At 40.5% G+C, this 24,990-nt stretch overlaps 1 protein-coding gene across 1 annotated transcript in view; it reads left to right on the top strand.

Annotated features, from left to right (window-relative positions):
- MEIKIN (meiotic kinetochore factor) overlaps window positions 1-24,990 on the top strand; it is a 163,073-nt gene that overhangs the window by 40,068 nt on the left and 98,015 nt on the right. The window contains exons 2-6 of the mRNA XM_020991161.2: window positions 11,697-11,790; window positions 12,731-12,818; window positions 17,999-18,062; window positions 18,770-18,907; window positions 21,151-21,270. Coding sequence (XP_020846820.1) covers window positions 11,697-11,790; window positions 12,731-12,818; window positions 17,999-18,062; window positions 18,770-18,907; window positions 21,151-21,270 — 504 coding nt within the window. The remainder of the gene's footprint in view (window positions 1-11,696; window positions 11,791-12,730; window positions 12,819-17,998; window positions 18,063-18,769; window positions 18,908-21,150; window positions 21,271-24,990) is intronic.

The raw sequence follows: 24,990 nt of genomic DNA, 5'->3' as shown, positions 1-24,990 counted from the left end.
TGCCCCCCCCAGATGGCATGCTTTCTGAATATCCCTTCCCCTAATCTGCCCTCCTTTCTATCTCTTCCCCCCCTTCTCTTATCCCCTTCCCCTTCTATTTTCCTGTAGGGCAGGATATATTTCTGTACCTCATTTCCTGTATTTATTTCCCAGTTGCATGTGGAAACATTTTTTCTTAAACATGTGTTTTTAAAACTTTGGGTTCCAATTTTCTCCCTTCCTCCCACCCCACCCACCCTCATTGAAAAGGCAAGCAACTCAATACAGGCCATACATGTGTAGTTATGCAAAATATTTCCATAGTAGACATGTTGTGAAAAACTAACTCTATTTCCCTTAATCCTATCCTGCCCCCCCATTTATATTCTATTCTTACTTTTGATCCTGTCCCTCCTCATAAATACTTCCGATTACCCCTTTCCTGATCTGCCCTTCTCTCTATCATCCCCTTGCTTTCTTGTCCCCTTCCTCCCCTATTTTCCTGTAGGGTAAAAGCCAGATTTCCATACCCAATTGAGTGTGTATGTTATTCCCTCCTTAAGCCAAATCCTATGAGAATAAGATTCTGTCATTTCTTCTCACCTTCCCATTTCCCTCCAATGTAAGAACCTTTTCTTGTCTGTTTTGTGAGATAATGTACCCCATTCTACCTCTCCCTTTCACCTTCTCCTAGTGTAATCCTCTCACACCTTAATTTTATTCTCCAGATATCACCCCTTCATCTTCAACTCACCCTGTGCCCTCTATCCATCTATCTATCTATACATATATATATTTTTCCCTCTCCCATGACCCTAATACTGACAGAGGTCTCATGAGTTATAAATATTATCTTTCCATGCAGGAATGTAAACAGTTCAGCCTTAATAAGTCTCTTATGATTTCTCTTTCCTGTTTACCTCTTCATGTTCCACTTGAGTCTTGTATTGGAAAGTCAAATTTTCTATTCAGCTCTGGACTTGTCATCAAGAATGCTTGAAAGTCCTCTGTTTCACTGAATGACCATTTTTTCCCCTGAAGGATTATACTCAGTTTTGCTGGGTTGTCCTCCCCAGTCTTGAGAAGACTAGAGGACAGGGTACTGGGGGGCTGCTCTACCACTTCTCCTACCTCGGGGACAATCCTTCTTGCAGTGTCCCTCCTGGTCACATCTTAGGCAAGGTCCTGGAGGTGTCCGTCTTGGGGGCTTCCTCCAAGGGGGCGCCCTGGAGGGGCACTCCTTGGACCAGTGACCCCCCCCCCGGTGGCATTGAAAGCAGGTTTTCCCACTGCCCAAGTTGCCAGGAACACCCTTGGGTCTTTTCCTGACCATGGCAGCAGCCAGGAATCTGGCATGTTCTTTGTCGCTAGCCCTCTGCCTGCATTCTTTCTCCTCCACTGCAAGTAAGTCTCTGTTGTTAAAGACTCCAAAGGCAATCGCCAATAACTGAGCCTGAGGTGTTTGGGGTCCCATTGCCAATTTCTGTAGTTTCCTCCTAATATCTGGGGCAGATTGGTTAATGAAATACATGCTAAGGATTGCCACCCCTTCTGTAGAGTCAGGGTCTAAATTCGTATACTTTTTAATGGGTTCTACTAGCCTATCTTGGAAAAGAGCAGGATTTTCCTTTTTTCCTGAGTAATTCCCTTAATCTTTTGAAAGTTTACCTGCTGTCAAAATGCTCTTTTCAGGCCTTCTAACAGGCAAATTATCATGTAGTCCCTCTTTCCCCTATCCTCACTCTTCTGATAATCCCACCCCAGATCACTAGCAGGGACAGCAGGTGTTCCTGGGGGGTATTTTGTGGGGTCATTGCTAGCAAAACGATCCCCAAAGTTTTGGGCTTGTTCCCAGATTCTCTTCCTCTCCTCAGGGGTACAACAGGTGGAGAAGAGGACATGCAAATCACCCCAGGAAAGTTCAAATTATAGGGACACATCTCTGAAGCCCGCAGTAAATTTAGTGGGATCTTTAGAGTATCGACCCAGCCTTTCCTTAATCTGGGTGAGGTCTGAAATGGAGAATGGAACATGCACCCTGTGTCCCATTAGGAGAGGCAGGTACTTCCTTTAAAGGAAAAAGCCTTGAAGGGCCTGCAGGAGCAGGGGCTTGCTGGGGAGGGAGATGAGAAGTCCCACATTTTGTGAGCGAGGGACTGGAAAGTGCCGGCTGAACTGACAAGGCTGAGGAATCTGGCTGACAAGGGGGAAGAGATTACCTGACACCAGAGGAGGGGGAGGGATCAGGGGAGAAGACGCCAAGGCAAGACCCTTGTCTGGAGCCTAAGTAGGGGTGCCGTCAGAAGTAGAGGTCTGGGGAGGAGACACCGAGTTGAGAACCTTGTCCGGAGTTTGAGCTGGGGTCTCTCTGGAAGTAGAGGCTGGGGCGAGGTACTTGCTCAAGGCTTGAGTAGGAGTAGCCTCTAGAGCAGGGGGTTGGGGAGGAAATGCAGGAGTCAGAGGAAAAGGGAAGGAGAACCAAGGAAAAGAGGGGATGGGCAAGGAGGTGGGGGCATGGGAAATGGGGGGAGTAGGGGAGAATAGGGAAATGCGGGGGGGGTGTCAAAGGAGAATGGGGAGCAGAAGGAAGGGTTGGGGAAGGATGAGGAGCAGAAGGAGGGGTCTGGGGGGAATGGGGAACAGCCGGAGAGGCCAGAGAGGCCGGAGAATGGGGTGCAGATAGGTGCTGGGGAGGTGGTGCTGATGGAGGTTGGGAAGAGGGGGTTGTCATAACCCTGGGAGACATAAGAAGAGGATCATCCAAAAGGTCCATTTGATCCCCACTCTCCACTAGTGGGGTGGCTCTAGCTACGAGCGTCTTACAATCCTTTCTGAGAATGGGGTCTCTAGAATGCTCAACAAAAGCCATTAAGTAAGAAATCTCCACCCATTTTTTTTCTCTGTGACAATATTTTTCTAATTCTGAGAGGGTCTTTACCCATAATGTCCCAAAAAGGGGCCATGCCTCATAATTTTCCAGGTGATACTGAGGCCAAACGGTGTTCCAAAAATGCACCAGCTTTTTCAAGTTCTTTACAGAAGCTAAAAATTTTCCAATTTTGTAAAAGACAGCCCAAAGGTGAATTCTTGGGAACTGAAGAGGACTGACCCGTTGCGGGCTTAGGGGAAAGGAAAAAAGAAAAAAAATATCCAACAGTTTCCCAATTCCCTAGCGCTGAGAGAACTGAGAGGTTTGGACCTACGCTTCCTGATAGGGAGTCCTTCCTCTATGCTAAGGAAGGTATACCTAGGTCCAAGTGCTCAAGCAGAGGCACTGGACCGATAGCCTGAGAGCTTCAGGCGGGAGTTTGAGACAGCCTCTTAGTTGTCTGCTGTAACAGTAACAAGACCCGAGAGGTCAGGCTTGAAAACACTTCCAAGACAAGCCTAGCTAGGTGCTTGGAAATCCCCCTCCCAGCCACAAGACAACAAAGGAATTGGGGAGGGGGAGGCTTACCAGTCCTGGCTGAAGAAGAGTTTGAGATTTAGCAGTTTTTCCAGATCAGGGAACCATATGAAGAGGTCTAGGACTTTTGGGGTGCTGGAACCCCAAAATCATGTACCGGGCCCTGCTGAATGAATTCAACTCAAATCTTCAGCCAGAGGAAAAGTTTATTAGTGATAAATCGCATAGGTCAGGTGACACTCCCTTTGGGCATGAGAGATTCTCAGCATCTGAATGGGGGCCAGGTGGATCTTAAATACTAAAGTAACTTTGGGTGGCCAGAGAAGGGGGTTGGGAAAAGGGTCTAGGTAAGAATTCTAATTGGGGAGGTCTGAGTGATTGAATAGACAATGGGAATAGCTAAATGGAAGGAACAGGAAGGCATCAGTCAAAGGGAGATAACGGGAGTAGTTTAAGTGTTTAAGGGGCCTGTAATGGAGGGAGCTCTGGAAGGCATCTGAGTAAGGCCAAAAGGTGAAGGCTAAGGCTTCCAAAGGGAGACAAGGAGTTGTGGTCTGTGGACAAATGGGAGCCAGATTCCCTTTGGTGTAAAGGGGGGGGGTGTCTCTGAGCTCACCCCATCACTGGGACCATCCTCCTAACCTTCTAACATCCATCCCAGAGGGCTATGGGAAGGAATGTGGTCCCTGGGGATTCCTCCCCTTAGTCTAGGTACCTTCGAATTTGCCCCTCCCATCTCTGAATCTGTTCCTAGCTGAAGGCTAACCGATCAGATCCGAGGACCTTGGGAGTTTGAGACCAGCAAAGATTGTTTCTTACCTTTGCCTAATATATTGACTCTTATGGTCTGCTGGAGGCTTCCCTCATCCCCTGGACTTCTCCCACGTGGTCCAAGATCAGGAGTTCGGCTGGGAAAGGCTCAATTCACCGAGACCACTGAAATACAGTGGGAGCGCTCTTCCCGGGATGTCTTACCTTGTCCCCTCTGAAGTCTAGATCAAGGCCCACGTTGGGCACCAAATTGTTAGAAATAGGCTTGACACCAAAAATTTAGTATCAAGAAAATTTATTACAGAGAAAGTCCAGATGATTTAGAGTTTCTGGCCAGAAGCGGGCTCCACCCCTCTTCAGGAGGGGTAGGCCCTGAGTGCAAGGGCAAGTGTACTTTTATGCAGTTGAATTCGGCTCGAAACCTCCCAGGCCTGAATTGGTCCATCCCTTCCCAGGTTACACCTTTCCTTACATGTTCCCCCTACCTTGGTCATAGGTCCCATGACTCTTTAATGAAGCTCTAATTTTATTCGGGGGTGGGGGGTGTCAGATAATAGTAATGAAGTTCATTAAGCAGGAGAACTAATATTTTTCAGGTGTCCTCAAGTTGAGCCTAACTGGTCTGAGCTGGCTCAACCCGTATCTTGATTTTGGGGTCTTTTTGGAACCATCAACTTAATTTTTATTGGCTAAGCCCAAGCCCACCTACAGTGTACTACTTCCTGGAGCTGTTGTTCTTTAAATCTCTGCATTATTCTACTTGTGGAAACATAAAGTCTAACTCTAACAATCCCCATCACCTTATTCATGTTCTGGCTTTTAGGGTCGGCATTTCTAATTCCCTATAATTTCCTCATATTCTTTCTATGGGCCAGGTTGTTATGGTCCTTGTGCTGTCAGGTGGCCAGCATCCCTGGCCTTCATCACACCCTCCGAATCTGATCTTATTCTTCCCCAGGGAATAAGATATCTAATATCTACCATTTTCTCCCCAAATATACAAATTAGGTCCTAAAAACTGATTGACCTGATTAGCGACCCCTGAGGGGTCCTCAATTAACTTCTTCATATCCTTCTTAAAATTCCTAATCCCTGAACTATTGAGGGGAGCATTCACATACTGAATTCCTCCTTGAGCTAAAGGAACCTCTTTAATGGGAACTCCCTGGTAGGTAGTGGAAAGTTCTCTTGGTCTTCGAGTAACTGCTTAGTAACTGCTTTAGTTCTCCGAAGAGAGGGGTGGGTGGTGCTTCGGCTTCCCTCACATCAATCAGGTCCTCCCAGGGAGAAGCCAATCTTGGTGCCTTTGCCTGTCGACCCCCCATATCCCAAGGAGGACTGTTTTGAATGGGCAGTTACTCTGCTTCACACAGTAAACAATTAACAATTCTAGGCTTTAACATCAAAACGGTAACTTCAAATAACTTAGTCGCAGATAATCCCAGCTAAAACTTCCCTTTAAACATAGACAAAACTTGGAAGTTCTCATTTCTTAAATTACAATACTAAAAAGGAAATGTTACAAAACAGGACCCTATAGAAAGCCCCAACAGTCCCAATTCATTCCTTTTTCTCTTTTCTCTGAAGGCACAATTAATTTAACATTCTAGATTATAAAAGAAATTGCCCTTCCAACAACATAACTAATACAATTGCTTACTAGTTTACATCATATCATGACAGTCATTGGGGAAGAAGGATGGTGTGTTGGAAAAGGGGGATGTATTTAATAAATACTTGATAACTTTTCATTTTCTAAAACAGCAAAATCTGATCATTAAGAAACCTTATATGTTTCATTTTCTAATTAAAATGGCAATTTTTTTTTCAGCTCTTGCTTCAAATTCCAAAATTCAAGGCTGACATCAGAATTGTGGCTTTTCCTTTCTGTTGCCAAAATGTGAACAAGTGTGCTATTTCTTCAACACATCAGAATTAATCAACCATTAATGTGCTTTACTGGAACAAAAGAAGGGTGTTTCTTTAAACTCACACATTAAAAGTAACCATTAGCTTTCCTTGTGGTACTCAGTCATATGGCATGCCGTCATAACTGAAACTAAACCTGATTAATTTTTCTGCTATTAAACTCAATTAGGATTAAAGGAGACAATGATGCCATCTCAAAAGGTAGCATAGAAATCTGCCTGTAACCTAGTCAGGAAAATGTTAAATTTACAATAAGTAAATTGTAACTACTAAGGGTGAAGTTTTTTTTTAAATTATTCTTTTCCTGCAAGCATGCTCATCAGCTTGCACCGCTCCCCACAAAGGTTTGAATATTCACCAACTCCAGTTAAACCCATGGAACCCAAGCAAATGTTTCATCAAGTTGCAATTAAAAACTTAAAACAGACCCAATAAAAATCTTTCTTTCTTTCTGAACTCTTTCACCTGGTCCAGTCTCCTGGGGCCACTCCTACCCCTATCTATGCTAGCTGGGAGGTCTGGATGAGAGGGGAAAAGGCCAGGGGCCATGGGGAGGTAAGACAATGGAGGGGAATTGGGTGTAGCCACAAGGAAAGGCCAGTTGATGGGATTATAGCCTCAGGCCAACGCCAGAGATTTGGCCTTGTGGGAAAGGCCAGGGTTTTTCCTTTCTGGGGCCCAGATTCTAACCCTCTTCATTCAAACAAATGAGACCCAAATTATTTTGGAGTAAGGGGTGAAGGTCTCAGCAAACTGTTTCAGCTATAACCCCTTCTTTAATTACAGGCAAAGGTGAAGACAACCTGGTTCTCCAAATAGCAGTTATATATAAAAAAAAATTACAAGACAGGGTTAGCGGGGCCGACTGGCCTCACACAATTTTCCTTTAGTTTCTGTCAGTTAACTTTTATAACATAACAATACAAAAGTTTACCAATTTGAAAGAATACTAGAGGTTAAAAAATTGAAACAGACACATTACCAGTCAGGTAGCTCCAATTCTGTTGACTGTATTTCCAACTTGCCTTACACACAGAAAATCAGGCATCTCTTCACCTTTGCATTATATACTGGTCACATGTAATTAAGGAACTAATAATAATAGTTAACATTTTTAGTGTCTGTCCTCTGCTAGGCATTATGTTAGGCACCTTCCAATCATAACAAATTTCAGATCCATGCATTTTCCCAATTTACTTTAGGGCCAAACAGCATAACATCACATTTCATTTAAAATATTACCAGGATGAATTAAATTACCTTTTGGTTGTGTTCTGGTATACAACATATATAACACTTATTCATGTCACAAACACAAAAACAGACATCCTACAAATTACTGTAAATCATTTTCCTTCTATCTTTACCTTTATACTTTGCAAAATCCAATTAGCTATCATGCGGAACATCTGGAAAGGAACTATGTTGCTGACCACCCGATTTTGGATGTCCCCATGGCTCACTGTATCTTGCCACGAGGTGGAGACCATTAGTTCTTGTCCTCTTAAGGGAGCTCACCGGATCTTGCCCCCTTACGGGAGGGGGGGCTGGCTAGATCTTGCCGAGGGCTCACTAGTTCTTGCTTTCTGTAGAAAGCTTCCTGATCTTGGCTTCTCGCCTCACTGAGCCCAGCCTTGTCGTCCCCCCCCCTCCCCGCCCCGTCACCCAGAGACTCAGAAGTTTTTGCTTTCTGTAGAAAGCTCCCCAATCTTGCCTTCTGCCTCACTAAGCTCACCCTTGTTCCCCCCCCCCATCCTCTAGTTCTTGTCCTCTTACGGAGGCTCACCGGATCTTGCCACCTTACGGGAGGGGAGGCTGGCTAGATCTTGCTGAGGGCTCACTAGTTTTTGCTTTCTGTAGAAAGCTCCCCGATTTTGCCTTCTTGCCTCACTGAGCTTAGCCTTGTTTCCTGCCCCCCCCCCCCCCCCCGTCACCCAGAGCCTCACTAGTTCTTGTCCTCTTACGGGGGCTCACCGGATCTTGCCACCTTACGGGAGGGGAGGCTGGCTAGATCTTGCTGAGGGCTCACTAGTTCTTGCTTTCTGTAGAAAGCTCCCCAATCTTGCCTTCTCGCTTCACTGAGCCCAGCCTTGTCGCCCCCCCCAACCCCGTCACCCAGAGACGCACAAGTTCTTGCTTTCTATAGAAAGCTCCCTGATCTTGCCTTCTCGCCTCACTAAGCTCAGCCTTGTTTCCCGCCCCCATCACCCAGAGACTCACTAGTTCTTGCCCTGTTAAGGGGGCTCACCAATCTTGTCTTTCCTGGGCCTGTGCGCACAAACTTACTGACCGATTCAAATTCTTCAAATTCTTCAGCAGGTGGTGGTTATTGTTCCCTTTCCGAGGTTTCTGCTTTCAGGTATCTGTCTTTCTTCGGGTCCATTCCTTAAAAGTGAAAGGAAACTCCCAAATCATTCCTCGGACGGGACGGGGGCAAGTGGCCATTGGGCGCCTGTCCTAGGACTGGCTGAGAGGCCCTTCTCAGATAAGGAAGGAAATCCCGAAGAGCCCCTAACTGTGTGGGACAGAGACCACTTACTTAAAAATAAAAACAAAGATTTAGATACCTTGAAAGTAGAAAGGAGTTTATTGCTTTCTTATGAGAAAGGGTAACCCTTAGTGGCCATTGTGGACCAGGAGAGTAGGAGCGCCTTATGGAAATCAAGGCTTACTTAGGCCCTAACTCGAGTTCCTCCCCCCCAACCCCGTTCCCCTTATGCTATTGGCTGGGCTTTTCAGGGGGCACAATCTTTTCATGGAAATCTAGAACAAAGGTAGTTACACAAGTTTTCCCAGAGACAAGAAAAGGCTGGAAGTTTTGCAAGGGCAGCAGTTCAGGTTGGGGGCAGGGGTTATTATTTCTGCTAAGCATTTAAAAAAACAGGGGTCTGAGTTTTGAAAGCAACAATCAAGAAATATTAACAAGAACCATTGATTCCCAGGGGAGGCTTCACTTCTGAGAGATCATCTCTCACAATAAGAACTTTAGATGAAACTTCCTCTTAAAAGTGAATAAAATTTGGAAATTTATTCTAACTCATTCATTCTCCCCTATTGGGGGGGAGGGGTAACAATTCTTGATCTAACATCTATAGATTATAACAGAAATTGCTTTTTCAACAACATAGCTGGTACAATTTGTTTACCAGATTATACCACATAAAAAATCTCAGAAATATAACCATACTGTAAACAATTATCAGGTATTTAAAACTTAAAAAATCAATTCAAGTTTTTGGCCCTTATTGGGGCTTAATGGATCTTAAATGATTATCAGGGTTTAAGGTTGTTTCAAGAATTTTCAGGGTTCTTGTTAGCCACTTCATTAATAAGGCAGCACAGGTTGGTTATAGACAGACAGGTACACTGCAGTTTATCCACTAATAGTGTAACCTACCCCATCAGTAGTTGATAGTCATGTGTGTCTCACAATTCCACAGATGACATATATGACCCAGAGTTTAAGTAAAATCAGGTCATGTGTTTTGGTCATGTGTGATTTGTCCTTGTTCTTGAAGAGGACCTTGTTATCAGGAAGGTGATGCCATGACTTGCAAGTGAATTGGATTCAATCAGGGAAGGAGGCCTGTGCAAAGCCACCAGCCTCACATTTTCCTCCAGAGCCATCTGGGACGGGTAGCCAGATATAGATCATGACAACTGAAGATGGCCCAGGGGTCTTTCAGAATTCTAAATTTGACTGAGGCAATGCCAATTCAATTATTAAATCAGGCCTGTTTAAGAAGTGAGTCAAGGGATGGTCACTTTACTGGTGGGGGAGTGAAAAAAAGGTCAAACTGAGAGGGGAAAGCCCTCAGGGTTGCTGGGTGAAAGAGAAACAATTACTATTTATATTCCCTCTGAGCCATCAGGGCCCAAAAACTAACCATTAAGTGGTACTTGTCCGGGGACTTAGTGTAGACCAATCAGTGAGAGCCACAGTGAACTGGATTTAAGGCATGGTCTTTAAGAACAAAATCTAGCCAGTAAACCCCAAGATAACAAGGTAGGTTTCAGCCATCAAAATTTACCTTCCTTTGGGCGAAGCACTGTCAGGTAAGGGCATGATATGCCATATGGGGAGAGGAGAAGGGTAGTGAGAGGGGAGGGGGGGAAGGGCAGGAGCTGAGTTGCTTGGCCCAGTTGGGTCCCCATTGGAGCAGCTCAGACTACTCACAGGTTGTGGTTTGTACTTCATTCTTAAGAGGATCATGACATGAGGAAGATGATGCCATGACTTGCAAGGGAATTGGATTCGAGTGAAGGAGGGCTGTGCAAAGTCAGCAGCCTCACTTTCTCCTCCAGAGCCATCTAGGTCTAGTGGCAAGATATCTGTGGTCAAGCAGGCAAGCTTACTAAGCAGTTTTAGGTAAGACAAGGCTAGGTACATAAACAGGAAAAGATATATTTTTAGGAAAAGAAAAAGGATGGGGTTTTTTTGGGGGGAAAAAGGTCTTTAGCATAGCTATTCACATCAAACTGAAGAAAACAATGTCTTCTTTGTGCCTTTATTAGATAGGATAAAGAGAAGTGGGTGAGTTCCTGAAACTCTTCAAAGTCCTCTGAGTTTTCTTTTTGATTAGGGAAAGGGAGGTACCTGGAAACATTCAGTACTTTCTGTGTCACTAGGAAAAAGAAATATAACAGCAAATACAACACAAAATGGAGTAGGTTATGTTCTCTCCAAAATATAATTTCTACCAGGTATCTGAGATGTTCAGCCAGAGATATGCATGTGGATGTTGGCATTAGAGTTTATGAGAGCGATTGTTGTTCAGTTGTCTCAGTAATGTCTGACTCTCTGTGACTCCATTTGGGGTTTTCTTGGCAAAGATACTGGAGTGGTTTCCCATGTCCTTCTTCAGCTCATTTTACAGACGAGGCAAACAGTGTTAAGTAACTTGCTCAGGGTCACATAGCTAGTAAGTGTCTGAGGCTGGATTTGAATTCATGAAGATGGGTCTTCCTGGGCCCACGCCCAGCACTCCCATACACTGCACCACCTAGCTGCCTATGAGGATGAGCGTGATTAGAGCAGGACGTGTAGATTTGCCTGTCATCTACGTAAAAATAATAACTGAACACAAAGGAGCTAATGCAATCAGCAGGGAAGGAAACAGTACAGAGAGAAGAGAAAGCCCAGGACAGAAACTTGGGGATAAGAAATGGATAAAGATTGAGCAAATGAGACTGAGGTGAAACAGTCAAGTAGAGGGATAACCAGCATCACAGAAACCAACAGTATGTTGATTAGGGGGTTCATAGACCACATCACAACTTGCAGAAATAGGCAAGGAGGATAAAGACTGAGATGAAGACATTAGAACCTCCTCCTTTTTCTCCCTTTCTTATCCATCCCTTTCTTTTCTCTCCTTTGTAGCCTGAAATCTTGGCACTGGATTCAGCTAGTAATACTAAACAAAAGGAGGACTTTATAGCAATTTGCAATCAATGACAGTCAATCAATAAACATTAAGTACCCATACTTTATAAAATAGATTAAAGAACTGCATTCTAAGTACTGAGAATATTTTACTACCACCACTCCACCAAACTTTTTTTTGTTGTAGTTAAATGTGTTTTGAATTGAAAAACAAGTGCTTTCCTACAGGATCAAAAGGAAAACTTCAAATGAAAATCTTACCAATGTTGAAGGAGAATGTTGAAGCAACACAGTTACATGAGAGCCCTACTACAAAAAACAGGTCTGTGTCAACTTATAAAATTGTATCTGTTACTGTTACTATTGTCTAATTTCTGTGGAGGTGTTTCTTCTGGGCTGTGTACTTTCAGATGAACAATTAGCTGGTTCTGTGGCTTTTGACAAAATTTTAACAGTGATAGAAGTATAGCTTGTTATTTTTAAAGGATGTTTAAGGATATCTGGTAAAAGAAAACTATTTAAACATACACAACAGCAATTCTTCATCATCAATCTCAATTAAGCACATATGTCTTTCTAGTCACCTACCCTGCTTTGGGTTTTAAGGATGCAGAAATAGCTATAACATAGCTCTCAAGGAGCCTATGAGGCATTGGGAACTAGAGAAGAACTACAAAAAAAAATAGAAGATGGGATTGAAGAATATGGGGGAGGGGGTAGAAAACAAGAGAGCCATCACTTGGGAGGAGGATGGGCTAGTAGAGATACACGGAGAAGGTAGCATCTGATTTGCAGGAAGGAAAACTTCAACAAATAGAAGGAAGGAGACTCCATTCCAAGCTTGGGTGATAGAATGAGCAGAGTGGGCAGGATGAAAATAGAAGATTAAGAATCATCCAGTTTCTATAGAGCATAGGGCACACTACAAGAAATAATTGGAGAACGTTGGATAGATAATGTTTTGATATGTTTTCTTTCCAAAAACTATAATTACAACCTGATATTAACAAGTAATAAATTTTTCAAGGCATATTTTGATTTTTAATTAAAGGTAAATGATGAATCATTTCTGTTGAATAGGTCTGATCAGTTTGTATATTTATAGAACTTGTCCTCGTTTGACTCCTACCTTTTTATAAGGTTGTTTTTGTTTTAGCTGTTGTATTGTAATAGGAAAAATAGGATTCCCCAAATAAGAAAACCCTGCTAAGTTATAGATTTTAATATTTGTTTATAAATTTTAAAAAATGTTTGTTTGCTAGCATGCAGTTGAATGTTGCACACCAAAAAAACCTACAAAAAAGTCACACTAACGAGGCCTCCAAGAGCACGAACACTCTTACACCGAAGGTATGTATCCTTATCTTCATTTCATGGAATATTAAAGCTAAAAGGGTCCCTAGAGACTATCTAGTTGAGGGGTGAAGAACCTGCAGCCTCGAGGCCGGACGTGGGCCCTTTTGACTGAATCCAAACTTTATAGAATAAAAGTTTGGATTCAGTCAAAGGACCATACTTGAGGATCTAGAGGGCCACATGTGGCCTCAAGGGCCCAGGTTCTCCATTCCGATCTAGTCCAACCTCCTCCTTTTATAGTGGAGGAAATTGAGGCCCATGGATGGGGAAGTGACTTGCCCAAGGTCGTACAGTGACAGGGTTAGTATTTAAACTCAGGTTTCCAGCCTTGGTACGGTGGCATTTCCACTGTAACCCAATCTTAATGTCTTCTGATATTCTCAGATAGATATAGCCAGTAACTTTAACAAAGCTGGAATAAGAAATAAAATTATGCTTGCAATAGTAACTGATTCTCTTCTATTAGCTTGTTTAGTGTTGGTATTACTAAGAATAGATTAATAGGAAGAATAAACCACAGGAAGGCACATATAAATAGATGCAAAATTAAGTTAAAAATGTACCCAGTGAGTGCCACGATGTTAAATGGAAAGAACAATGACAACAAAAACTGAAACTTAATGATCTGCAATTACTGGGCTTGTACTTAGGTCCCAAAGAAGACTTCTGAGAGTTTTCCTTCCTCCTGTCTTTCCTGGAAAGAGGGAGGAGGATTCTCCATGTGGAGCAGTGCGTGTGTGTGTACTGTGCTGTTGGCTTAGTGTAACTACTTTTTTTCTTCATTTTTCCTTTTGTTATGAGGCATAGCTGTCAAAATGGGAGCAAGGGGCAATACAGAGGGAAATGGAGTTAGGTAAAAATGAACCAATCTCTTTATAGAAGTAATTTTTTGCATAAGTAAAAATGAATATTAGGAATAATTTTTTATAGGAATAGTAACCCCAAAACTTTATAAACCAATTTAGGTCATTTTTTGTTATTATTTTTGCTATAAGACATTGGAGTAATCCTGTTCTGAGACTTAGTACTTTATGCAGAATTTTTTTTGTAGGACTCGTGATCTCCTCGGTGTAATGAATTCCCTATGAGGAAACTCCTACCACAATGAAGATTAGTATCTGCTAATGCAGTTGGGGTCACATAGGTGGCATGGTGTGCTGAGCTTGAGTCAAAAGAAGACCTGATTTCAAATCCAGCCTCAAATACTTCCTAGCTGTGTGAGCCTGGCAAGTCATTTAACTTCTGTCTACCTCAGTTTCCTCATCTGTAAATTGGGGATAATAATAATAGCCCCTTCTCAAGGTTGTTGTTAGGATCAAATGAGACAATATCTGCAGAGTTCCTGGCACATATTAGTGCTTAATAAATGCTTATTCCCTTCCCCTTTCCTCATTGACGATGAGAAGTTAAGAGCTGTGTCTGGAGTCAACCAGCCAGTATGTTTCAGGATAGGATCTGAACTGAGATCTTTGTGACTCCAAGGTCAAAATTATATCCACTATACTACTGTGTACAGAAATTTTGGAATATGTATTATTTCTTAAAACATTTGATATATTTCATTTGATTCTTAATGTGGTATTACATAAATTTAAAAATTCATGTCTAAATTCTGTTCAAATGAATTTTAGTAAAAACTTATGTCTATTTTACTAGGAAGAGTGTAGTACTATCGTTTAAAACTACATTAATCACAGAACCTCAGAATTTCAGAGTTGGAAGGGACCTTAGAGGCCTTATAGTCTGACCCATACCACAATTTCCCCCCATTTTTAAAAATAATATACACAGCAAATAATCATCCAGACTGCTTAAAGACCTCTAATGAGAAGAAACTCACTGTTTTTTAAGCCAGTCCATTCCACTTTGGAAAGCTCTAAATATATATTTTTTAATTTCCTTATATCAAGCCTACATGTTCCTCTTTTCAACTTCCTTTCTTTGCTCCTGGTTCTGCACTCTGGAGCCAAACAGTACAAGTAAACAATCTTTTAGACACTTAAAGACAGTTGTCATATCTCCCTTAGAGACCATATCTCCTCTGAGTCTTCTCTTTTCCCTATCCCCACTTCCTTTAACTGATCCTCATATGACATGGACTTCACTATCCTGGATGTCCTCCTCTACACAGTCTCCAGTTTATCAATATCCTTCTTAAATTGTGACACCAGATGTAGTTTTTGTCTGGAAACTATGCCTTTCTTAATATACTCTTTCAGTGAATTAGCATTTTAGACTGCTACATCATATCACTGACTCATTTTAAGTTTCCAGTTTGTTAAAACCTCCAGATCTTTTTCAGACGAACTGCTTTCTAATCATGCTCTCAGCATTTTGTAATTGCGATGATGATATTTTGAATCCAAATGTAAGGTTTCACAATGTTTTCTTATTGGATTTCATCTTAATAGATTCATCCTAGTGATCTACCATGTCAGGGTCTTTTTTGAGACTTACAGGAAGCTAGGGAAGCCAGTAGGTAAAGCAGAGGAAGAAATAGTCCCTACTAGCAAGAAACTTACATTCTAAGAAGGGCAACAAGAATGTAAATGTGTGTGTATGGACATATACACGTGTGTATGCGTATATATTTACAAGAATAGCTATAAAGAGAATAAATACAAATTAGCTAAATGCAAGGTATTTTGAGAGGGAGGGCATTGACAGTTGGAAGGATCAGGTTTCATGTAAAGGGTGGTGCTTGAGCTCCATCTTGAGAGAAGAGAGAGATTTTGAGTCAGGTGTGAGCAAAGAATGCATTCCAGACCTGGGGGTGTCCAGTCCAGTCCAGTTAATAAGATGGGAGAAGGAAGTTTGTGTGTGAGGAACAAAGAGCAGGCCAATTTGGAATAAAGTCCAGTGAGACAGAAATGATAGACTGGGATAAGATTATAGCTATCTAAGCAACCTTTTCCCACAGGTTTTTTTTTGTAAAGAACAATATGATGTATTTTGCTAAAAATCTGGGTAAATTGTCATATTCCTCTGATCAACCAGTTTTAAAACCTTGTTACAAAAGGAATTAAGGTTCATCTAACGTGACTTAACTTTGATGGAACTTTTTTGCAACAGCTATCTTCTTTGCTAGATGTTCACTAACCATCTCTTTAATAATCTATCAAGTCTAGCTCACCAGCCTATAATTTGCTTGTGTTGTTGTTCTTCAGTTGTTCAGTTGTGTCTGATTCTTCATGACCTCATGGACCATAGCACTCCAGGTGCCCTTCTGTCCTCCATTATCTCCTGAAGTTTGTGCCAGCTTATGTTTGTTACTTCCATGACAGTATCCATCTCGTCCTCTGCTGTCTCCTTCTCCTTTTGCTTTTAATCTTTCTCAACACTACCATTTTTTCCAATGAGTCCCATCTTCTCATTATGTGGCCAAAGCATTCAAGCTGCAGCTTCAGTATTTGTCCTTCCAGTAAATAATCTGAATTAATTTCTTTAAGTATTGACTAATTTGATCTTCTTGCTGTCCAAGGGACTCTCAAAAGTCTTTTCCAGCACCATAATTCAAAAGCATCAATTCTGCAACTCTCAGTTTTCCTTATAGTCCCACTCTCACAACCATACATCACTACTGGAAAAAGCGTAGGTTTGACTCTGTGGATCTTTGTAGGCAAGGTGTTGGCTGCTTTTTAGTATGCTGTCCAGATTTTCCATAACTTCCCTTCCAAACATCTTTTAATTTTGTGGCTGCAGTTACTGCCTGCAGTGATCTTTTAACCTAAGAATATGAAATCCAATGCTGCTTTCTTTACTTTCCCCTCTGTTTGCAAGGAAGTGATGGGACCAGTTGCCAAGATCTTGGGGGTTTTATATTAAGCTTCAAGCCAGCTTGTACCCTCTTTCACCCTCATCAAGAGGCTTCTTCACTTTCAGCCTGTAGTGAACAAACTGTTTTCTTTCTTCAGTTCTGAAGCGCCTCTCCCATTTTCCAGATCCTTTTGAATATACTTACAGTGTCTTTGCTACCCAAGGATGTAACTCTTTCGGGCCAGTTGTACCTTGAATTCATCAAGACCAATTAGGTGCTCTTGTTGATCTCCGTTTGTCCTGGGTTTCTACTCCCTGTTAGTTATTTTCGTTCTGCCTTTCCAGTGCAAACGTCATTCTTCTTGGCAGAGAAAATAGAGTAAGAATTGTGCAGCTCTGCCTTCTCTTTGCTATCAGTGATCATCTCAACCCCTTCTCTCACCCCCCTACCCCTACCCCGGCACCCATGTAGTCCCATCAGTATTTTCAAACAATTATGTTTTTCTCCTCATGGGAATTATTTCTGGGTGTCTCAAATGTTTTTCTTTATTGTAGCTAGTGTCTATGGCATCTACTTTGATAGATTTACATAGGCAGTTTTTTCCCTCATTCTTTTTAGTTTAAGGCACATTTGTTTAAAGGCATTAAAGTAGTTTAAGGAAAGTTAACATAATACAGCAGCCAACATATATGTAGAAATTTGAAGTTTAAAAACATTTTATATACATTATTTCATCTAATCTTTATAATAGCCTTATAGGACAGGTGCTAATATTATCCCTATCTTATAGATGAGGAAACTGAGGCCTAGAGAGGCTAACCTAGTTGTCCAGGGCCACACAGCTAATAAGCATCTGAGGTCTTCCTGATTGCAAGTCTAGTACTATCCATTAAGCCACAGTACCTTCCATGACAGTTTACACGTACCTTAGCTGTAATTAGACATTATGTTGGAAAATCCCCCTATTTGTAGGCTTTAGTGGTTAGTTAGAGAAGTATGAACCAGCTAATTCTGCGTTTGAGAGGCATGGTGACATAGTGGCTTAGTGAATAGAGTGTGGAACTATGAGGGAGGAAGACCTTTATTCAAATTCTGGCAGATATTTGGTGGTTGAGTAACTTTGAGCAAGTCACGCTTAGCTTCCCTTAGTCTTGGTTTCTTCATGTTTAATCCTTATAAGGATACGATGATGACTCTTACCTCACAAAGTTGTCATGAAGTTCATAAGAGAAAATGTGTGTAAAAAACTTCACAAACGTTAAAGCCTTAATGTGAGTTATTATTTGTACTCACAAGAAGTTGCTTCTAACATGTTATGTTGAATAAAGTTGCTTTTGTTGCCTTTCATTCTCAAAAGAAACATTGAATAATTTTAGCTGACAATATCATTTTTAGCTTTAATTCTTATTCCATGTAGGAATCAATGACTGATGATGATCCCCAAGCTGAAAGTGATACAGATAACACTCAAATAAGTTCAGGTAAGTTTAATTCTGTGTATGTATGTGTTTGGGGTTTTCTTTGTACTTTGCTGTCATTTCTCAATACCACCCCTTCTTCTTGTCCTCCCAAATGGAACCCTCCATTGTAACAAAGAACAGTTAATTAGAAGAAACTGATACATTGACTATACAAGGCATCTGAAAAGTCTTAGTGGAGTTTTAAGATTAAAACTGCACTGACTTTTGGAACACATATATGACAGCTTATATTTCGTTCCATACTTGCTGACCACTACTTCTCTACCAGATATACTTTTCATTCATTAACAGTCTTTTGGAGTCAAATTTGGCCCTTGAATTGATCAGAGAACTTTACATCATCATGGTTATTGTACAATATTGTTATTTTCTTCTGCTTGTTTTGTATTGCTTCATACAAGTCTTCACAAGTTTCTATTAATTTTTCATGTCCTATTTTTCCTCTGTCTCTAAATCTATTCTCACTTGTAAACATCTGTATGCATGGAATAGGCTGGATTATATGCTCTCGAGGAACATTCTCTTTGGCTTTTACCTTGAGGGGTAAAGGAAGAACTAATGGAAATGTTATCCCATGGTGTGCCAGCATCCCTAGCCTGTGTTCAGTGCGTGGCTGTCCTTGTAAATGTGGCTACCTACAACATATTCTTAGGTCTTTGAGTCTGTGTATGTTTCCTTTTGCATGATACATTTTATTTGCTTTACAGGTATAACTTCATCAAGTGAGATTTCTTTTTCTCTTTTGAAATTTTCTGATACGAATTTTTATATAGAAACCACCAGCTTTGAAGATAGTTTAAGTAGTTTTCCATCACCTGAAGTATTCAGGGGAGAAGAGTTTTTAGGTGAGAAAAAAAAATTTTTGCCTGTTTTTCTGTGTCTGTCTGACTCTCTCTCTCTCTCTGTCTCCCTCTCTCTCCCTCTCCCTCTTTCCCTGTGTCTCTCCTTTTGTAGGGTTGAGAATGTTTCTTTCTTCTTTACCTTCTGCATTTGGCCATATCATTGCCATGGTGTGGTGGCCATACAGGGATGTGGGCTTTCTAGACCTAAAAGAGGCAAGAGAGAGTTGGAAGTCTTTTGGCTGTAGAGAAGTTCCCTTTCTCTCAATTGAAAATTTGCTACAGGAAACACCACTAAAGAGAAAAGATTATTTTGAAGTGAATTACTAATCAATGAAAGCATAGGCTGTGTTTTTTTATGTAATGTTATTTACTGTTCATTAAGTTTAAAGAACTTAACACTTGACTTAGGGCCACTTAATACTAGAAGAGTATTGTTCAGTCATTTCAGTTACATCTGGCTCTTCGTGATCCCATTTGGGGTTGTCTTGGCAAAGATACTGGAGTGGTTTGCCATTTCATTTTACAGATGAAGAACTGAGGCAAGTGACTTGCTCAGGTTCACACAGCTAATAAGTGTCTAAGGTCAGATTTGAATTCGTGAAGATGAGTCTTCCTGACTCTGAGCCCAGTGCTCTATCCACAGTGCCACCTAAAAGAGTAGTTATTGCTTTTCCAGAGTGTCAGGTAGAAACAACGGACTCACTTCAGCAACGGGCCTCTTTCTTCTTATCTCCATCTTTTCAGTTCAATAAACCTGTATTAAGCATGTGCCATGTAGAAGGCTCTATGTTAGACCAGTGGATCCAGAGAGAAATATAAACAATCCTTTCCCTAAAAGATCTCATATTCTACTAGGAGAATATAGTGAGAGTGTACGGAGAAGTAAATATGAAGCAAATTGTAAATGGATAGGGCATTACAACTGGAGTCTCTGAGAAGGCTTCACCAAGAAGATAACACCAAAATTTAGGCTAGGAGGAAGATAAGGTTTCTGTGAGTTAGAAATGAGGAGCTATGCATGGGAGACTGTTCATACAAAGACATCAAGATGAGAGAGGGAATGCCAGATTCATAGTGCACCAAGGGAAATGATGTGAGATAAGTTTAGTATTATGCTCAGATTGTGGGGAGTGTTAAATGCCATGCTAATGAGTTAATCTTTTATAATAGAGGCAACAAGAAGTTACTGAAGGCTTTTGGACATGGATATGATATAATCACAACTATGCCTTATGATATTTTTGGCCTTTATGTTGAGGATAGATTGGGGAGGGTAGAGATTGAAGGCAGGGCAACCAATTAGAAATATAATAATAATGGTGAGAGGTAATGAGGGCCTTTACTAGAGAAGTGATTGTGTGAATTGGGAGAGAAGGATGGAGATAAGGCATATTGTGAATGTAGATTCAATAAAACACAGCAACTGCTTGGGTATGGGGGCATGTCAAGGATGACATACTGAGGTTGAAGTATGGGTGACTGAGAAGATGGCAGATCCCAAAACAGAAAAGGAGAGTTTGGAGATGCAGTTTTAGGAGGAAAGACAAATCCCCATATTAGTCCCCTGCACATGATCCCAGGATTAGACTTTCACTGGAAAGTCCTCCATTACATATATAACACAATTATCTCCATTTTATAAGCCAGGGCCATCATCATCTCCTACTATTCCAGCTTCAAATCTATGATCCTATAATCCCCAATACATTGATCCCGGAAAAGGAGTTATAATACTGTGCTTCCCTTGCCACTTCCAGAATTCAAAGTGAATGTCTCCTTTGAAGTTTACTCTTTCCAGATCCATCACCCTGTCCATGTCCTGGTGCCCATGCCCCAGGTACCTCCCCCTTCTTTCTCAAAGATTTCAGTACTTGGCTTATGGTACTCATTTATTTAAACTATTTACCTAACTGTAAATCTGAGGCTAAAATGATTTGAGAACAACTTGTTGGACCTAAGAAAAATTGAGAGATTTTTTTCTTCAGTGAGATCAGAGTATATAAAGTAAACAACTCCCAGTCTACACATACATACACACACACACACACACACACACACACACACACACACACCCTCTTCATTTGCATTTGTAAGGGACACTCTAATACATAAACATCTTGCTCTGGGATAAAATCTTGATAGTTGCAAGAGAGGGTAGGAAATGAGAATATCAAAGAATGTGGGAAAGAATTTATATCAGTTTGGAATTCTCTGCAGCTTTTTTTCCTTTTTTTATGTCTGATTAGATATTAATAATTCCACTACTGAAGACTATCTCAAATTCAAGACTTCTGCTTTTCTGCATACCAGCAGAGCAGCGGCTATAGAGAACATGCAGCAATTTTCAAATCTTTCAGCAATTTTAGGTAACTTTTATGTAAAATGACTAAGTATTGTAGTGGAATGAAGATATCAAGTAGTTACATCCAGTCAACAATTTATTTAGCAATACCTGTGGTTGCAAAAACAAATTGGATACCAGGCTCTTGGTCACCAAAGACATTGTCCATTGGTTTTTACCCAGTTAATGTACAATCTGGAGGGAGCGAATAACAGGAAAAACAGGCTGTAGGGGTTGAGATAACTGGTTCTTATTGATCAAGAGGATTGGGAGACATTGAGGTGAGGGAGAGGGATAAATTTGTGACATTCCTTAAGTTAGGTAACCATTGGGAAAGAGAGTGACTTCCCAGAATCAAGTGACTTACAAGCAGCTGAAACTTAGCTTCACAAAATGGCAGATAAAGGCAAAATGGAGTCACTAATGCTGTTTTTAATGTAATATTTCCCCTTTTGATCCTGGTGTTCTCAACTCCCAGGACAACTTATTTAGATTCTTTTATCTGTTAGGGACTTTTGGACAGAATAATAGTTTACCTTGAGTGGCATCAAAGGGATGGGGTGAGAGGCACAAAGAGTACAAGCAAAATTATAATCTCATATATCTCCTAAGGAGACAAAACTTGTCAAATAGACTTTATAGGTAAATTAAATCAAGCTACGGATCAAACTACTTAGAGGGCTCATCATGTACTGATTTGAGAGGGGAGATTTACATGTCACCAATGTAACCAAGAAAACTCAGTAAACATAAACATCAAGAAACAAAAAGCCAAAACAATACAATAACATCATCTCCTTATAACCTAATAACCCACCTGCAATGTCCATTTAATTAGCACATTTCATCTTCTCTCCCAAATGTCTCAGGAGGTTATCTGATCCCGGGAAACATCTTTCCTTGGGCATTCTGGATTAAATCTCATTCTCTAGGTAGCTCTGAAGGGGACTCCTCCTAATGGATCTACTTCTCTGGTTCCAAGTCACTTGTAGATATTCCTAGGTAATTCTGCTAAAATCTGCCAGTATAAAGACTCAGTACAATTTAGTACAGCTTCCTAAAGTTGGTTTTCTAACAACTACTTCATGTGGTTAAAAACCAGCTCAAGCGTTATAGTTCTGATTCTATATCAATGATAGAGCTATAAGAACACCATCAAATTAGGAACCCATAATTCACCTGAAATTTCAGAGAATTTCAGTTTTTACATACCATTTGCTGTTACCTAAACTTATCTAATACCTAAACCCCATATCTAATATGATCACTGCCATCAACAGGCTGAAGGAAGAATCTTAAAAAAAACATCCACAAGGGGATGACTTGGAAAATGGACCCTTCTGTCTCTTGAAATTATCAGATAAAGGCATCAAAATGGGAAAATGATGACTTAAAATTTCTTTACAATTTTTTTCATTTTTTTCTTTATTTTAGACAAACACTAAAACTTTAAATACATAATGAAAGAAAAAGAAATATCATAAGCTTAAATGTTAAACAATTATAAAATAAGAAAAAAACCATGTCATGTGTATAGCAGAACATAAAAGAGGATTCAGAATATATAGCAATAACCTTCCATTTTAAGAAAGTCTATATGTTAAATATTGCCCATTATGTTGAAAGCTATCCATCTTTTCTTTACTTCCATGTAGGTTTTTTCTTGTTCTCTATTGTACACTTTTAACTTGGTTCTTTTTTCCTCCTTCCTCCCCCCTCCCCCCCGGCTACAATTAAATGTGGATATATTTATGTATAGATATTGATTTATACATACATATATATATACACATACATACATATATAAACATATACTTTTCTAAGACAGTCTACTCCTAATCTTTGTTTTTATATTTGTGCATATTTCTTTTTTTCTATCTCTCTTAACTCCTCTACTTTACTTCTACCCCCAGCTTGCCCTCCTATTATTTAACCTACCCCCCAGCAATCCCTTTCCTGTCTTCCCATTCCTATAAATCTGAACACCATTTTCTATGCCCATTTGACCTATTGCTTTTCTTTTGTCTACTACCTTGCCCTCCTATTACTTAACTTATGCCCCCTACAATAATCCCTCCGTTGTCCTCCTGCCTTTTCATAAATCACCTCTTTTACATGTCTTTGACCTATTCTCTCACCTTCCCCTCTAATAGAGCCCTCCCTTATCCTCCTAAGAATCCTTCCCTTATCCTCCCCTTCCCATTGATCTAAATACCTTTCTATATCCCCCTTTTAACCAGTCCCTTCCACTCCCCTCTAAAGGTCCCTCTTTTATCCTCTCCCTCCTCCCTGTTATACTCTTCTAATGTGTGTATATATATATATTTTTTTTTCCCTCTTGAACCCATTCCTGATTGAAAGTAGATTTCCAGAACTAACAGCCCCACTCCCCATCTAATTCTTCTGAATTGATTCTTCCTCTCACACTTCATTTGTATAAGATAATTACTCTTTTACCTGTTCTTGAAGGGTTTTACTTTTTTTTTTTTTGCTAGGCAGTGGGGTTAAGTGACTTGCCTAGGGTCACACAGCTAGTAAGTGTTATGTGTCTGAGGCTCAATTTGAACTCAGGTACTCCTGACTCTAAGGCCAGTACTCTATCCACTGTGCTACCTAGCTGCCCCGGTTTTACTTTTTGAAGTCATATCATACCCAGGTCTACCCCAATCTTTCTTATAAGGTAGCTAATTACTCATAACAATGTTATTATTGTTGTAATTTGTCCCTTCAGTCCCTTGTAATTTGTCATTGGTACATACTTTTTATTTCTCTTGGCTCTTGTATGTCAAGTTCTATTAAGTTCAGATTTGTTTGTTGTTGGTTTTTAACAAAATCCTGAAAATCTGACAGTTCATTAAATGGACACTTTTTTTTTCATTCAGAATTATGCTTAGCTTTGCTGAGTATGGTACTTTTGGCTGGAACCTGAGTTCTTTTGCTCTTTGATACATAGTGTTCAAAGACCAGCGATCTTTTAGTGTTGTCCCTGCTAGGTCATTTGTGATTTTAATTGTGGTATAGCCTTATGTAAATTTTTTTTTCTTATTGCTCTTAATATTTTATCACTAAGCTGGAGGTTTTGGAATTTGACTATAATGTTCCCATGAGTTTCCTCATAGGATCTCTTTCAGGTGGTGATCAGTGGATTTTTTCTGTTTCTACTTTCCTTTCTTGTTCTAATGCTTCAGGACAATTTTCTTTAATTATTTCTTGTATTACTGTGTCAAGATTCTTTTTTTGGTCATAGATTTCAGGTAGTCCGATTATTCTTGTTTTCTCTTCTTGATCTGTTCTCCAGATCAGTTGTTTTTCTTATGAGATGTTTCACATTCTATTTTTTTTGTTCTTTTTATTTTTTTTTAATTTCTTTTCTTTTCTTTTCTTTCTTTTTTTTTTTTTTGGTGAGGCAGTTGGAGTTAAGTGACTTGCCTAGAGTCACACAGCTAATTACGAGTCAAATGTCTGGTCTGAGGCTGGATTTGAACTCAGGTCCTCCTGACTCCAGGGCCAGTGCTCCCTATCCACTGCACCACCTAGCTGCACCTGTTTTTTTATTTCTTGAACTCTTATAACTTCACTGGCTTCCCCTTGCCTAATTCTGATGTTCAAGGAATCATTTTCTTCCTTAAGATTCTGGATCCTCTTTTCTAATTGGTTGACTTTCTTTTTATAATCATCTTATTTTTCTTGGATTATTCTTATTTTTCTTTTTAGTTTTTCCTCAGTCTTTCATTTGATTTTTTAA

This window comes from Phascolarctos cinereus, unplaced genomic scaffold (genome assembly GCF_003287225.1).
Source record: "Phascolarctos cinereus isolate Bilbo 61053 unplaced genomic scaffold, phaCin_HiC Scaffold_2;HRSCAF=192, whole genome shotgun sequence".
Taxonomy (NCBI): Eukaryota; Metazoa; Chordata; class Mammalia; order Diprotodontia; family Phascolarctidae; genus Phascolarctos; species Phascolarctos cinereus.
The sequence above is the reverse complement of the archived record's forward strand: the minus strand, read 5'-3'. Positions and strand labels throughout refer to the sequence as shown.